This window comes from Suillus subalutaceus, assembly GCF_016647625.1.
Source record: "Suillus subalutaceus strain FC151 chromosome Unknown DFJ58scaffold_20, whole genome shotgun sequence".
Lineage (NCBI taxonomy): Eukaryota > Fungi > Basidiomycota > Agaricomycetes > Boletales > Suillaceae > Suillus > Suillus subalutaceus.
The window spans coordinates 151,945-164,732 of NW_024540269.1; the positions used below are offsets into that span (position 1 = coordinate 151,945).

A 12,788-nucleotide genomic window follows, 5' to 3' on the forward strand; every position below is an offset into this window, starting at 1 on the left:
AGACAATTTTGCGAAAGGAATCCTTTACGATTCCGATATGCAGGACGATCAAATGATGGGGGGTGAGCGTGGATGTGACTACCGTCAATCGCGCCAACAGTGTCCTTAAAATAGGGCCAGAGCTTAGGGTCATTACGGATCTTGTGTGGGGCGTGGTAGGTGTCGTCAGGAGAGCGTACATGATTGGTGTAGAATGGGGGAGATGCGAAAATGGTCAACATCTTGCGGAAATATCTACAATTAAGTGTGAGCTCGTTAGTATCATATATAACAATAACAATTGACTTACTTTGAGATGGTATCATTATACCGTTGAAAGCGCTCACCAACATGGCAGACGGTCAGTCCCGTAACACACGTGTATAGGAAGATGGCGAGTTGTTCTTCGAGGGAAACATAGCGCGAATTTGCATGACCCAAGGTGTGAAGTTCCGCTATAAGCGAGTGAAATACATCTGTGTGCATCCCAAGTTCACAGCGCATACGCTCTGGGTGGCCCAAAATGAGCTCCATGACCCACCCTTGACCTGAGAGGGCCGATGTGTGATATGGCTCGGGTATAGAGTCTTCTAGCAAGGACTCTGTAGCAGTAAGAAGGACACTGACAACCAGTGCAATATGTTGGAGAATTCGTGCGTGATCTCGCTTGGATGCCCGACCGCCTGGCGGCTGAGCAGCCTGAGCCAGAGTCAGCTGTTGGATTAATGGGTTGATGGCATCCATCAATACAGTGAGCAATGGTCTGATAGATCATCGATAACGAGTCTAGTACTACTGATATTCAATTGAGACTCAGTCATCGGCATCTACAACGCCGACATTATATAATCGTTTCAAGGTGGCAAACTCACCTTACCTTGGGTTACCGAACTGGCTCTTTACATGCTCGGTCTCTGCTACTTGTGATTTCAGACACCGCACATGAAACACCACAAGATCTACGACGAGCCCGACAATTGAAAAATAATGGTTATTGCAGGTGGACTGTGTTCTTCTCCAGACTTGATGAAAATTGGTCTACTGTGTCAAGAGTCAAGGAAGAATTATTAAAACGTGCGTGTGAATGTCGAAGATAGTGATTCGTAGATACTTCGCTGATTCATGCAGGGGACTTGATTGGGCATGACTCAGCTTCATGCATGTATGCACCAGCATCAGTAAATCACAAATTTCTCCACAGAATGTACACAAATCATGTTCCCACGACAGTGAGCCACAGAGTCCACAGTTCCGCCAAAGTCACAGCCAACAGTGGCTGCAAAGTATACATTGTCTCCAGTTACTCACAGTTCTACAGTATAATTCAAGAATTTATCAACTAATATAGGTAGTAGTTACATAGTACTTTTCTCTAGGTCTATACGACTCAGTTTCGTACGATATGACTTGGCTTCAAATTGAATGATCAAACTTAAACAGCCGCAGTGAAGATAGTTTAAGATCTGAGTGAGACGCATATGTTCATTCACGCCTGAGAGGACATACAACAAATAACACTGCATAGCGAAATATTCATGCAACAACAGCATATACATAAGTTGAGTATCATAATAATGTGAAGAGGGAGCGCTCGGATCAATCAAGCTGGACAGTGAGGTGACGACCACGTTCAGTATCTTCTACTGGGATAATCAACCTCCTGCATCAAGTTTCATATCGTTAGCTTACCAGTTTGTAGGCGGCCATCGCGTGTTTGAGTCGGATGAGGAAAATGACTCCATCCATTCTTCTTAAATGCGATTCGCATGCACCCTAATCCAACATCCGCGTCCTCCAGTCGTTTTTCTGCTTCTTCAGCTTGATATCGGAGTAAGTTTGCCAACACTTCGTTCTCGCGTATTATACAGTCCGCCAGTGTCTTTTGCGCTAGATAAACTTGCCGCTTAGCTCTTACAAGGTCCAACACCAGGTTGGCCTCAGAGTCGGTTGGATCCTGTATGGACTGTTAAAATGTAAGGTACATCGAAAAAGCGAATTTCAAGATCGACATCACCAAGGAATTGACAGAATGAAGAACATTGTATATGTCATATGCACCCGATGGTCCTTCGCGATGATGTAAACGGGAGATCTGCTCGTCCATCCCTGATGCACGTGCTGATAGAGATCGCAGTTTGGTTATGTTCATGGTAGTATTGTTTAAGTCAGTATCGGAAAATGCCGAAATATCGATCAGAAGGTTAATGATGACTGTCGTATGTCTCACCCTTACCCTTATGCCTCAATGTCCATCGTGCGGAAAAAATTCTGAAGGACCACACATCTGTCGCTCGCCATATGAGCCAGCCCCGGTCTGGCTGCAACACGTGGCTAGAAGATATCATCAAGCTTAATTCCCTCATTCCACCCTTGGACCCAGTGAATATCGAGCACGACATTTCTCATGAACCAGAACTCGGAGGCGAGGCAATGGTAGTTGACTTTGGTGATGATGGCGGTGAATTCGGTGATGAAGAGAATATCATGGGAGGTGGAATTATGGATGAGGGCGGTGAATCAGGTGATGGGCCTAGAGCCACTCAACTAGGCTGGTATGGTCCACGATGGAAAAACTTCCTTGAGGTTACGATGAGCGAGTGCCGCGCCCAACACGCGATAGAGAACCCATTCCCCAAACTAGCGAAAGATTTGACAGGTTCCATCAACGAGATACTCATGGCTTCGCTCGTCGAATGGCTCGAGGGTGGTCAACAAGTCGAAGAGGGTAGGTCTTTTTTGCTGTCGAGATATTTTACTGACGTGTCTACCAGGTATTTGGCCTGATCGCAAGCATGATATGGCAAAACTGGTGTGTGCATTCATTGGCACGCATCTGATATCTAACGTGCTGTTATGTTAGCTGTATGAGGATTTATCAACGTGGCGCTCGGACCTCAAGAAGACCATTGCCAGTATTGTGCCCTCCATGTACGACCTCATACCTCCATCTCATGTCCCACCCCAACAACGTGCTGCCTGGGTTGAAAGAAGCTGCCACGGAGTTGCTCAAAGACGCTATTTTCTTACGCAACGGTTGTAGATGAAAATGGGAAAACCGAAAACGCCTCTCATCCTGTGCTCCACGAGGCTTCTATCTCTTTCTTCTATACAGGGTCTTACCGTGTTGCTCGCAGGAGACCTGAGGTCTTCCAGAAGTCTTTACCGCTAGAGTGCTTGGCACTGGTTTGCACCGCGGTATTTTTTCATCCTTCCATGTCCTACTAACAACACACTGACCACATGTTTGATAGGTTAATTGTGTCCTAGATGGCTTTGCTAAGAACGGCAGCGGAAAATCATTTCCGAAGTTCACCACAAAGGAATACTCTTCTTTGTATACTGCTATGCTCACTAACCTGGAATCGATCATGCGTGACCCTTACCATGGACCGAAATTAGCGCGGCAACTTCGTTCCTGGGCTGCAGCTGGATGGCAAGGAGTTTTTGCTTTCGAAGTATTGCATGCTGATGAAGTTCTCACAGGGCAGAGTCCTACAAAGTCGACGGCAATGTGAATGACGCTTCGAGACATTCTCATTTGAAAATCATCCTTGATTGACGTCTTTCTATTCTTGACATTATTGCCCCGCATTGATTCTATCTCGAGCGTCGTTTAGTGTAGTATGCATCTGATTGAATGCTATTATTGATTTTGTCGATTTTTTGCTTGTGTGTACATGTGTGAACAGTCGAGCAGCTAGCAGCAGCGGCACAATTATATTTTATTGGTACAAGAGCCCTTCTCTGGGTGTCTGTGAGTTATCTGTACAGAGATCTACAGAGTGAAGTAGTACTGTAGTGAGCTGTATAGAAGGGACCAAGCTGTCGGCCTGTCACACTGTACAGTTCTGTACAGTTCTGTACAGAACCGAGTGATTTACTGATGAGCGGTCTGTCTGTCCTCGCAACGACGGAGGCCAATCTCACCTAGCCAGATCAAATGAAGAGATACAGCATTCCTTCACATCGTGTGTAGTGCCACGTCTTTGCCTGCTATGACATTTACATTTTAGTGGAGGACCGACGTCAGAGTTTGTAGCCATGTACAGAGACACGTATAATAGCCCGCAGTGACTCAGGGCTAAATTGGGTTTTGCCGATTATTGGCGTGGTTGGGGTATCCAGGTACTGCAGTGTGCGTTGCGAAAATAAAGTACACCTAAGGAGCACTCTCCTTTGGAATTTAGATCTCCTAAACTAGCAGGCTGCTGATCTCCCGGTATCCAGTTTCGCGTTCTCCCGTGCTTGATAAGACTCCGAATTTCTTTAGTATCCAAGTGACCCCTGAGCCTAACTGCAGGGATCGATCATACATCACCAATGTTCTTTCCGCCAAAAGGATGTCGGGACAGATCAAATTAAAACTGAGGTCTGCTGGCAATGTGCTGGCAACGCAGACATCGTCTGTTTGAAGGAGTATTTGAGGTGGACAGGTTCTGCACACAACATTAGGGATATGAAAGCAACCTGTCATCTTACTGTACCCTTCAAAATTATTGTTTAAACCTCATATCACATCTCACAAATAATGCGTCTCTCCTTCGTCCTTGCCGTTGTTGCTGCTTTCAAGTTGGCAGTGCCTGTGGCTGGCAGTGATGATATTACATGCCCCGTCAGCTGCGAAAACATATATTGCTGCTCTGGCTGGGAATGCCAGGAAGTATCAGAAGTCGAGCCATTTTTTGTGAGTGAGCAGTTTTCATGTAACCCCGTGGCTCACCGACGTGGTCACCTAGGTCCAATTTATGTGTGTCATGACGACTGGAATACCACACTCGTTCTAGAAAGAAGAGAAGAACTTAGTCTTAGTTGAAAAGACTCAACTGCCGTAGACACATGCATACCTAGAAACGAGAGAAGAACTATGTATCGTTATGTACATGTAGGCAGACGTAAAATAGTAGGTATGCTCACCTCAGTCTCAGTTGGAAAGACTTGGGGGAAACTATATCATGCGGAGAGACTATTAAAACGAGTTGAGATAAAAAATGAAAGGAAAACCTGTATCGATAAGTGATTCTGTATGTAAAATAGAAACGTACAATGGCCCGGGACATATCATGTTTGTGACATGCGAGTCAGTGACCCACTGAGCTACAGTGAGTCGTGTTTCTACTTCTGGACGGTATCCAGCTTCGCGTTCTCTCATGCTTGATGAGACTCCGAATTTCTTTAATATCCAAGTGACCCCTGAGCCTAACTCCGGGGATCGATTATACATCACCAGTGTTCTTCCGCCAAAGGGATATCGGGGACAGACTAAATTAAAACTGAGGTCTGCTGGCAATGTGCTGGCAACGCAGACATAATCTGTCTGAAGGAGTATTTCAGGTGGACAGGTTCTGCACACAACATTATTCAGGATATAAAAGAAAGCTGTCATCTTACCGTGCCCTTTAAATTATTTTTTAAATCCATATCACATCCCACAAATAATGCGTCTCTCCTTCGTCCTTGCCGTTGTTGCTGCTTTCAAGTTGGCAGTGCCTGTGGCTGGCAGTGATGACATTGCATGCCCCGTCAACTGCGAAAACATAGCTTGCTGCTCTGGCTGGGAATGCCAGGAAGTATCAGAAGTCGAGCCCTTTTTTGTGAGTATGGGCAGTGTTCATGTAACGCCGTGGCTCACCGACGTGGTCACCTAGGTCCAATTTATGTGTGTTATGACGACTGGAATACCGCACTCGGCGCTCTAGAAAGAAGAGAAGAACTCAGTCTTAGTTGAAAAGACTCAACTACGACACATGCATACCTAGAAACGAGAGCAGAGCTATGTATCGTTAGGTATATGTAGGCGGACGTGAAATAGTAGGTATGCTCACCTCGGTCTCAGTTGGAAAGATTTGGGGGAAACTATATCATGCGGAGAGACTGTTGAGATAGAGAGTGAGAGGAAAACATGTATCTATAAGTGATTGTGTATGTAAAATAGAAACGTACAATGGACGTATCATGTTTGTGACATGCGAGTCAGTACTGAGCGCAGTACTGAGCTACAGATATTTCTACTTCAAGTTTCGCATTGGTGCAATGTGGTTGACGACACGACATGTAAGTAGTTCGTTGCTGTGTGCTTGGCCATCACGGTGAACAAATTTCACCATGGAAGACCTTAAACGAGAGGAATATCTCGAACACTTGACTCCATGAAATACCAATACGACTGAAGTACTTACGACACGTTCAAGCTTTTGTCTTTCGTCTCGTTGCAAGCTCGCAGAGCATAATTTATACACATCGACACAATAAAGTTCTAAAGTAGTGGGGTAATCACACGGGCATTGATGAAGTGGATACCATCCTCAGGTGGAGTATCTTGTTTTCCGCCAAAAATGAAAACGGAGACAAGATCTCATACGTTGCGGTGTATTCTATCTTCCACTGACAAAACCTTTTTCTCGGCTCTAAAGCATGATGAGTAGCGTTTGGGATATCAACAATGAGCAAGCAGAAGCCATGGTGGTGAGTATAGCTAGGAGCGATCGAAGGTCCAGACATGGGAAAGTGCGGGAAAGAGTGCAATGCGCACGGTGCACGCAAACTCACACGATTAAATGCTTCCGTGGGATCAACCGGCGTTCACGTGCTATGTTATGAAAGAGGCGAGGCGCTCAGCGCTCATGACTCCACCTTACAGCTACCATGATATCAATGCAGACGACGCCTTGAGCTCGTGAGTGGATTCCAAGCCGCCCTCGACGATATGTCCGATGATGCTCGTGACAACATGTCATGTGCTGAGGCCCTCGAAAATGAAAGTCATCCTGAAGATGCACGCCGCCCTGCGGGCTCCATGCTGCCTTCCGTACCCCTACGCTTCTTTGCAGGATACAGCAGAAGGTCAAAGTTAAAGCTTTAAAGGTTAAACACCCTCCCTGATATGATCCGTTCCACGGCCCTCTCGATGCCACGATTGGTTCTGAGACCATCATGCTGGCATCATCTCGGTCTTCTGCGGCTCGGACTGGAGGGCCGTCTGCCGTGCAATACTACACCACTGCACAATCGATTAAGCAGGCGTTCCGTTGACGACTTCCCCAACACACGCTGTTGTAGAGCAATAAGCCTTGGCGAGCATGTTTCTGATATACTCTTTCAAGTGTGGAGCGCGTGGCCACCGTGTGTACTATTATGCATGATTTACTACAAGTTTACTAGCTCAATTTTCGTTCATAACTGCCTGATGACGCTGCCACAACCTAATGGTGTTTCCGAATCGCAACGTTCATCTGATTGTGTATTCAATTTTGAGGGAGATGTGTTATGCGAGAGAAGGTGGGTCGACTTCACCCACAGGAATTAATAGCTATGTGTGCACTGGGAACTTCCGAGGACTTCTGATTGAACTTGGTTTTTCTCCATCATCTTGGAACCCAAGTAATGATGGGCTTCCGCAACCCGGGTACCAGCCGGTATCTGTACGTATTATTAGTTAGAAAGTAAACGGTGTCTCTCTCTCAGAGTACTGGCACTGTACCAGTATGTAGTGGCAAGGAGTAGGCACGGACAACCGTCGAATGGCACCACTGAAGGTGCCAAGATCATCAATATTTCAATGCTCTAACTTTGGAAATTATATGTGTCCCTCGGCGATGGTCCGGAGGAGTCCCGGTATGTACAAAGTGTAAACCAATTGATCTTGCAGCTGACCAAAACTATATTGATGGTCAATCGGTCCGTTGTTTTAGCTCCAGTAATTCCAATAACATCAAATTCTCTCTCAGGATGTCTTCTTCGAATGATCCGAAGTCAGGCTCGTGATCACAAACAAGTAGTAATACTCGCGCGATCGATCGTCATTCCTGTCTGTGTTTCTGCCACACTATCACACTGCTCAGAACCTTTTATAGCAAGGCAATCGGACTCTCCACCCAAGCCCACTTACCTCCCATTCCAACATTAAATTGTCATGCCTCAAGCTAACAAGTGAGCGGCATGTCTCGTTTCAAGGTCTTTCGTGGTTAACTTTTCATCGAAGACCTCAGGAATTCGAGACGCTGCAGTTGCACGCTGGTCAGATCCCTGATCCTACCACCAATGCTCGCGCAGTTCCTATTTACGCCTCCACGAGCTTCGTCTTTAACGACTCTAACGTTCGTCACTTTGTACAAGGGTTTGATTTAGGGGCTTATCATAACTTCAGCATGGCGCAGACCTTTTTGGCCTGAAGTCAGTTTCCTCGAGCATGACAAGCGAATTGAAATTAATGGAACATCATGCAGGGCTTTTGGACACATTTATTCTCGTATTGGGAACCCCACTGTCGTACGTGATTCTTTCGTCGATACTCCTCTACAACCAAGTACTTCCTATCCATGTAGGATGTGTTCGAGAGTCGAATGGCTGCCCTTGAAGGTGGTGCTGCGGCTGTCGCAACGTCCTCCGGTCAATCTGCACAATTCCTTGCGATTTCTACGATAGCCAGTGCAGGTGACAACATCGTTTCCACGTAAGGCCTAGTCTTTCAGGTCCAGAACCCCGACTAACGTCTTGGCAACAGATCATATCTCTATGGAGGGGTAAGTGTATCATTTTGGGAATGCACGGGTTGTTTTAACTGACGAGGTCGCCTGAAGACATACAACCAGTTCAAAGGTTCGTTTTTCAGTGCCTTACCAGTATCATGACCCATGCAGTGTGCAGTAACCTTTAAAAAGTTTGGTATCGGCGTGAAGTTCGTGAATGGCGATGATCCAGCACTTTTCGCAGCAGCAATCGACGAGAACACGAAGGCAATTTACGTCGAGAGCATTGGCAACCCGAAGTACAACGTTGCGCCAATTCCTGAGCTGGCCAAAGTGCGCATACTAATCACTGCCAATGGACCGCTACTCATGCAAACTCAACAGGTTGCACATGATCATGGCATTCCCTTAATCGTGGACAACACGTTTGGAATGGGAGGATACCTCATCAGACCCATCGATTTGGGCGCAGACATTGTTTGTGAGCACATCAATCACGTAGGTGATCTGCAGCTGATCTGTATGGTCATCAGTGCACAGTGCAACCAAGTGGATTGGAGGTCATGGAACGACGATCGCAGGTGTTGTCATCGACTCGGGTGCGTTTACTTCATGATCGCTTTCCATCTGCATATCTCATTTTTCTGTCAGGAAAATTCGACTGGACACGCTCCGGCAAGTTCCCGTCGTTCACTTCCCCCTCCGAGGGATATCATGGCATGGTCTTTAGCGAAACATTTGGTGCTGTCGCTTTCGCTATCAAGCTTCGCGTCGAGCTCCTCCGTGATTTGGGTCCTGCCTTGAACCCATTCGCTGCGTTCTTGCTCATTCAAGGTATTGAGACGCTTAGCTTGAGGGCTCAGAGGCACTCCGAAAATACTTTGGCGCTTGCTCAGTAAGTTGTCATACGCTGATCCATGCGCAAATTTTTATTATTCTTAGGTGGCTGTCGAAACACGAGAAAGTCGCATGGGTCTCCTATCTTGGCCTAGAGAGTCACCCCTATCACCAGAGGGCGAAGAAGCTTCTCCGCCCAAACGCCTTCGGTGGTGTCCTCAGCTTCGGCGTCAAGGGCGATGTTAGTGTGGCAAGCACGGTTGTCGACAGCCTGAAATTAGCTAGTAATCTTGCAAACGTCGGTGATGCCAAGACCCTTGTCATCCACCCTGCGACAACGACGCACCAACAGCTCAGTGATGAGGAGCAGCTGTCTTCGGGAGTTACGCATGATCTGATCCGGGTGCGTGACGTTTCTGATGGGAGATGTTTTCTGACTGATTCTTCCCGCAGGTGTCCGTCGGTATTGAACATATCAATGATATCGTTGCGGACTTTGAGCAGGCTTTGAGACATGCACCTTGATTTTCAAGGAGGATATGGTACTATTCCCTCCATAGTAGTAAATGGACCTATGTAATTGGACACGGTCACCAAAAGTTAAATGCACTGGTTTTCTGAATTGCTTTGAAAACCGAATTTCCCTGTCCTGATCACTGATTAGTTACAGGATCTTACCGACTCTCACGTCTGCCAACTTGAAATTAATGGAAGGAGATGGTGATGAGCGCTCAAAATCATGCTATTCTTGGCATATTTATGAGCTTTTCCTTTATGCAACTCTGCAAGCGGATCAGGCGAGTTGAATTTTGTGGAATGAGGACAGCTTGAGTACTGGTAGTACTGTTCGGGTAGATGCTGTGTCACACGTGTGACGTAAATTATGTTGGTGACTGGTGAGGTCCCCACAGTACTAGCACTGAGCTTGTTTCACTGGTATAGAAGATGCCGGCCTTTGCCACGGCCAGAATCGCTGCCACTCTCCGACCCACTTGCTACATCTCTAAGCTTGAAAGCGAACCACTTAGTATCTTTAGGCTTGCGTTGAATACGACACTCCATAACGACTTCACAACACGGGGACCGTTTTCATGGCTGATTTTGAATTTGGTGACCGGCCAATCAGATATAGCTACGGTGCGCCACCATCATAAGTCCAAGGACTTCACGATAAGCTCACCATTTCTGTCACTGCGTGAATACAGACGCCGTGCCAGGTATGCATTCAAATGTAGAACTCGTACATTCGCGCATCAGCGCGATGTGCATAATATTTGTTGTGTCTCTGTTCGGTGCGTCACTGGTATTCTCACGAGTAGCACTCTCTCCGAGTCTCGCGATACTAGTGACTGTTTATTAGCTTCATCATTTCCTTTGCTCTCGAAGCGCGTCACGTTTCTTCATATACCTCGCATCGTTTTTTTTATTGGAAAACATTTTGGAACAGGTGAGCGGTCACTCAGCTTGGATTCTCAGCTTCTGACATTTCGAACATCACCAGGTGTCATCCTGTCCACAGCGTTCGTTCATCTCCTCCAAGAATCCTTCGAGGCTCTGAGGAACCCAACTCTACGCTCTCGCTCGAAGATAGGGGATTTTACTGGTCTCATTGTGTACGTCACCCTCTTCTCGCGTCCTCTTTGTAACAAATACAATCCGTTCTATAGACTCACCTCGCTTTTGTCCATATTCTTGATTGAATGTGCGTGTCCTGTGTCGCTACAAATGCGAGCCCTACTGATCGGCCGTCAGATGCATCCACCTCATACGTAGACCGGCTCCAGTCATACAGTTCACCGATTCCATCTCCAGAATCGACTACCCCGATAACTACGTCACCGCCTATCTCCGCGGCACTTACCTGTCGCGATGATACGCCTAAGCCAATAGAAAGCCGTGCTTCCCAATCTGAGCGCACGCATCTCGTACATTCTCATTCCTCACCAAGCCCTCGACGTACCCGATCGTTCTCGTATGGGTCTACAAGTCAGCCGCATAGGCACGATTCCTACTTTTTCGAGGGACACCATAGACACGAATCTAGGTGCTCCCATGATACGCACCATGAACGCGGATTCAAGCTATCGTCATCATATGGCCCAGAAGAATTCCAACAGGGTATCGTAACTGGCATTGTAAACGTGCGTGACCGGGAGCTGCATGCTGAGCATGGGCATTTACACACGCTCGATTCCGAAATGGAAGAAGTTCAAGTTGGAAAGAAGAGGCAGATTGTTGGCATTCTCGTGAGCATTACGTTTGCTCAAAACCCTCGTGGACTAATTCACTTTCTAGGTGTTGCAATTAGGCATTATGATACATTCCGTCATCATAGGTCTAACATTAGCCATCACTCAGGGCTCCGAGTTCAGTGCGTAGTTCTATTTGCTTGGCTCAATCGATATCGAGTACAAATTCTATTACAGCGTCACTCCTCGTGGCAATTATTTTTCACCAGCTTTTTGAGGGATTATCGCTCGGCATTCGGATAGCATCTCTTCCTTCGTCGGACAATGGAGGCATTAAATATATGGCCATTTTACGGTCTACTCTTATCATGCTTTTTGCAGTTACTAACCCTGCAGGCATCGTAATCGGTCTCCTGGCATTCAAGCGGGGTCATGACGTCGGTACGCATCACTGCGATATTTTATATTCTTAATTACCCTGACGCAGCCTTACCTCCCGACAGTGGAAATGCTCCTCATTCAAGGAATCATGTCCGCAATTTCCGCAGGGATGTTGATGTATGCCGCATGTGTCGAGATGCTTGCAGGGGACTTCGTAATGGACCCGAATCTGTGGCGCAGCGAGCTTTGGAAGCAGGCGCTTGCGTTGGTGAGCTTGGGCGCGGGAGTGGTCGCCATGGCACTCGTGGGGATGTGATGAGCTTTACTAGTACTGGCAATCGACCGCAGTCGAAAACATCTTGGTTGGTAACCTCCTGTTACTCCCTCCATCACTACTTTGACTTCTTGGATCACTTGGTTGTATTTATTGTTGGCATGATTGAACGTTGAACACTGACATGGACTGTCTGAGCTTGGTTTCTTGGGGAAATTTGCATGAATGTGATCGGACAAACTTCGGTGCTTGCCGTTCACTCGTATAGCTGCGTGCTGGTGCAGGGCCGTCATCAGTAAACCGATCCGCCGGCGTTGACGCCGTTGAGTCGTCGCTTTGTAGCTGCTTTTCATTAAAAACAATAATAATAAGCTGAAGGTCCTATCTATTCTTAATATTGATACATCCCTTCGTCAACGTCACGGTCGTCGTAATCAATTGGTGACTGTATTGACTCGGCATGGTCGTGGTTCCGATAGTTCTAATATGGTGCATGTCAATATGTTTTTGGGATATGACTACCGAGCAACTTGTCGATTTGGTTGGTTCGTATTGATGTTGAAAGTGGGTTTACTTGTGAAGATTTAATTACGAGAGATACTGATGCTCTCATTTGCCCGAGGGTAGTTGTAGGATGGAACGTGCTTCTAATCTTGGATGTCT

General features: G+C 46.7%; 5 protein-coding genes across 5 annotated transcripts; 4 read left to right on the forward strand and 1 right to left on the reverse strand.

Annotated features, from left to right (window-relative positions):
- Positions 1–1,154: 1,154 nt before the first annotated feature.
- DFJ58DRAFT_838706 (uncharacterized protein) lies at positions 1,155–2,128 on the reverse strand (the record flags this gene model as incomplete). Its single annotated transcript, XM_041392475.1, has 5 exons — positions 1,155–1,255; positions 1,288–1,291; positions 1,486–1,496; positions 1,669–1,942; positions 2,018–2,128. The coding sequence occupies 5 exons, from the start codon at positions 2,126–2,128 to the stop codon at positions 1,155–1,157; spliced, it is 501 nt and encodes a 166-aa protein (XP_041247284.1).
- A 149-nt stretch (positions 2,129–2,277) lies between these two features.
- DFJ58DRAFT_724519 (uncharacterized protein) lies at positions 2,278–3,494 on the forward strand (the record flags this gene model as incomplete). Its single annotated transcript, XM_041385116.1, has 5 exons — positions 2,278–2,704; positions 2,751–2,788; positions 2,840–2,948; positions 3,020–3,174; positions 3,231–3,494. The coding sequence occupies 5 exons, from the start codon at positions 2,278–2,280 to the stop codon at positions 3,492–3,494; spliced, it is 993 nt and encodes a 330-aa protein (XP_041247285.1).
- Positions 3,495–4,503: 1,009 nt separating this feature from the next.
- Positions 4,504–6,167, forward strand: DFJ58DRAFT_771783 (uncharacterized protein). The gene is made up of 4 exons (XM_041389171.1): positions 4,504–4,777; positions 4,894–4,942; positions 5,022–5,035; positions 5,928–6,167. Exons 1-4 carry the CDS (start codon positions 4,508–4,510, stop codon positions 6,036–6,038), a joined length of 444 nt encoding a protein of 147 aa, XP_041247286.1. The 5' UTR covers positions 4,504–4,507; the 3' UTR covers positions 6,039–6,167.
- A 1,612-nt stretch (positions 6,168–7,779) lies between these two features.
- Positions 7,780–9,903, forward strand: DFJ58DRAFT_771789 (Cys/Met metabolism PLP-dependent enzyme-domain-containing protein). The gene is given in 14 exon segments (XM_041389172.1): positions 7,780–7,806; positions 7,823–7,905; positions 7,958–8,072; positions 8,123–8,148; positions 8,202–8,244; positions 8,301–8,428; positions 8,480–8,498; positions 8,556–8,574; positions 8,623–8,777; positions 8,829–8,925; positions 8,978–9,043; positions 9,096–9,339; positions 9,387–9,684; positions 9,735–9,903. 13 exon segments carry the CDS (start codon positions 7,889–7,891, stop codon positions 9,804–9,806), a joined length of 1,299 nt encoding a protein of 432 aa, XP_041247287.1. The 5' UTR covers positions 7,780–7,806; positions 7,823–7,888; the 3' UTR covers positions 9,807–9,903.
- Positions 9,904–10,196: 293 nt separating this feature from the next.
- Positions 10,197–12,308, forward strand: DFJ58DRAFT_771793 (zinc iron permease). Its single transcript, XM_041389173.1, has 8 exons — positions 10,197–10,573; positions 10,642–10,728; positions 10,783–10,894; positions 10,949–10,983; positions 11,034–11,527; positions 11,577–11,652; positions 11,708–11,911; positions 11,974–12,308. Exons 1-8 carry the CDS (start codon positions 10,501–10,503, stop codon positions 12,165–12,167), a joined length of 1,275 nt encoding a protein of 424 aa, XP_041247288.1. The 5' UTR covers positions 10,197–10,500; the 3' UTR covers positions 12,168–12,308.
- The last annotated feature ends 480 nt before the right edge of the window (positions 12,309–12,788 follow it).

Excerpts from the sequence above, each read along its gene's own strand:
- DFJ58DRAFT_771793 (XM_041389173.1), top strand. The coding sequence starts at position 10,501 with ATGCATTCAAATGTAGAACTCGTACATTCGCGCATCAGCGCGATGTGC. Across the intron at positions 10,574-10,641 it reads ATTTGTTGTGTCTCTGTTCG|CTTCATCATTTCCTTTGCTC; the intron begins GTGCGTCACTGG and ends ACTGTTTATTAG. Across the intron at positions 11,528-11,576 it reads GGCAGATTGTTGGCATTCTC|GTGTTGCAATTAGGCATTAT; the intron begins GTGAGCATTACG and ends TTCACTTTCTAG.
- DFJ58DRAFT_771789 (XM_041389172.1), top strand. Across the intron at positions 8,778-8,828 it reads CAATTCCTGAGCTGGCCAAA|GTTGCACATGATCATGGCAT; the intron begins GTGCGCATACTA and ends CAAACTCAACAG. Across the intron at positions 9,340-9,386 it reads AATACTTTGGCGCTTGCTCA|GTGGCTGTCGAAACACGAGA; the intron begins GTAAGTTGTCAT and ends TATTATTCTTAG.
- DFJ58DRAFT_771783 (XM_041389171.1), top strand. The coding sequence starts at position 4,508 with ATGCGTCTCTCCTTCGTCCTTGCCGTTGTTGCTGCTTTCAAGTTGGCA. Across the intron at positions 4,778-4,893 it reads TTCTAGAAAGAAGAGAAGAA|CTCAGTCTCAGTTGGAAAGA; the intron begins CTTAGTCTTAGT and ends AGGTATGCTCAC.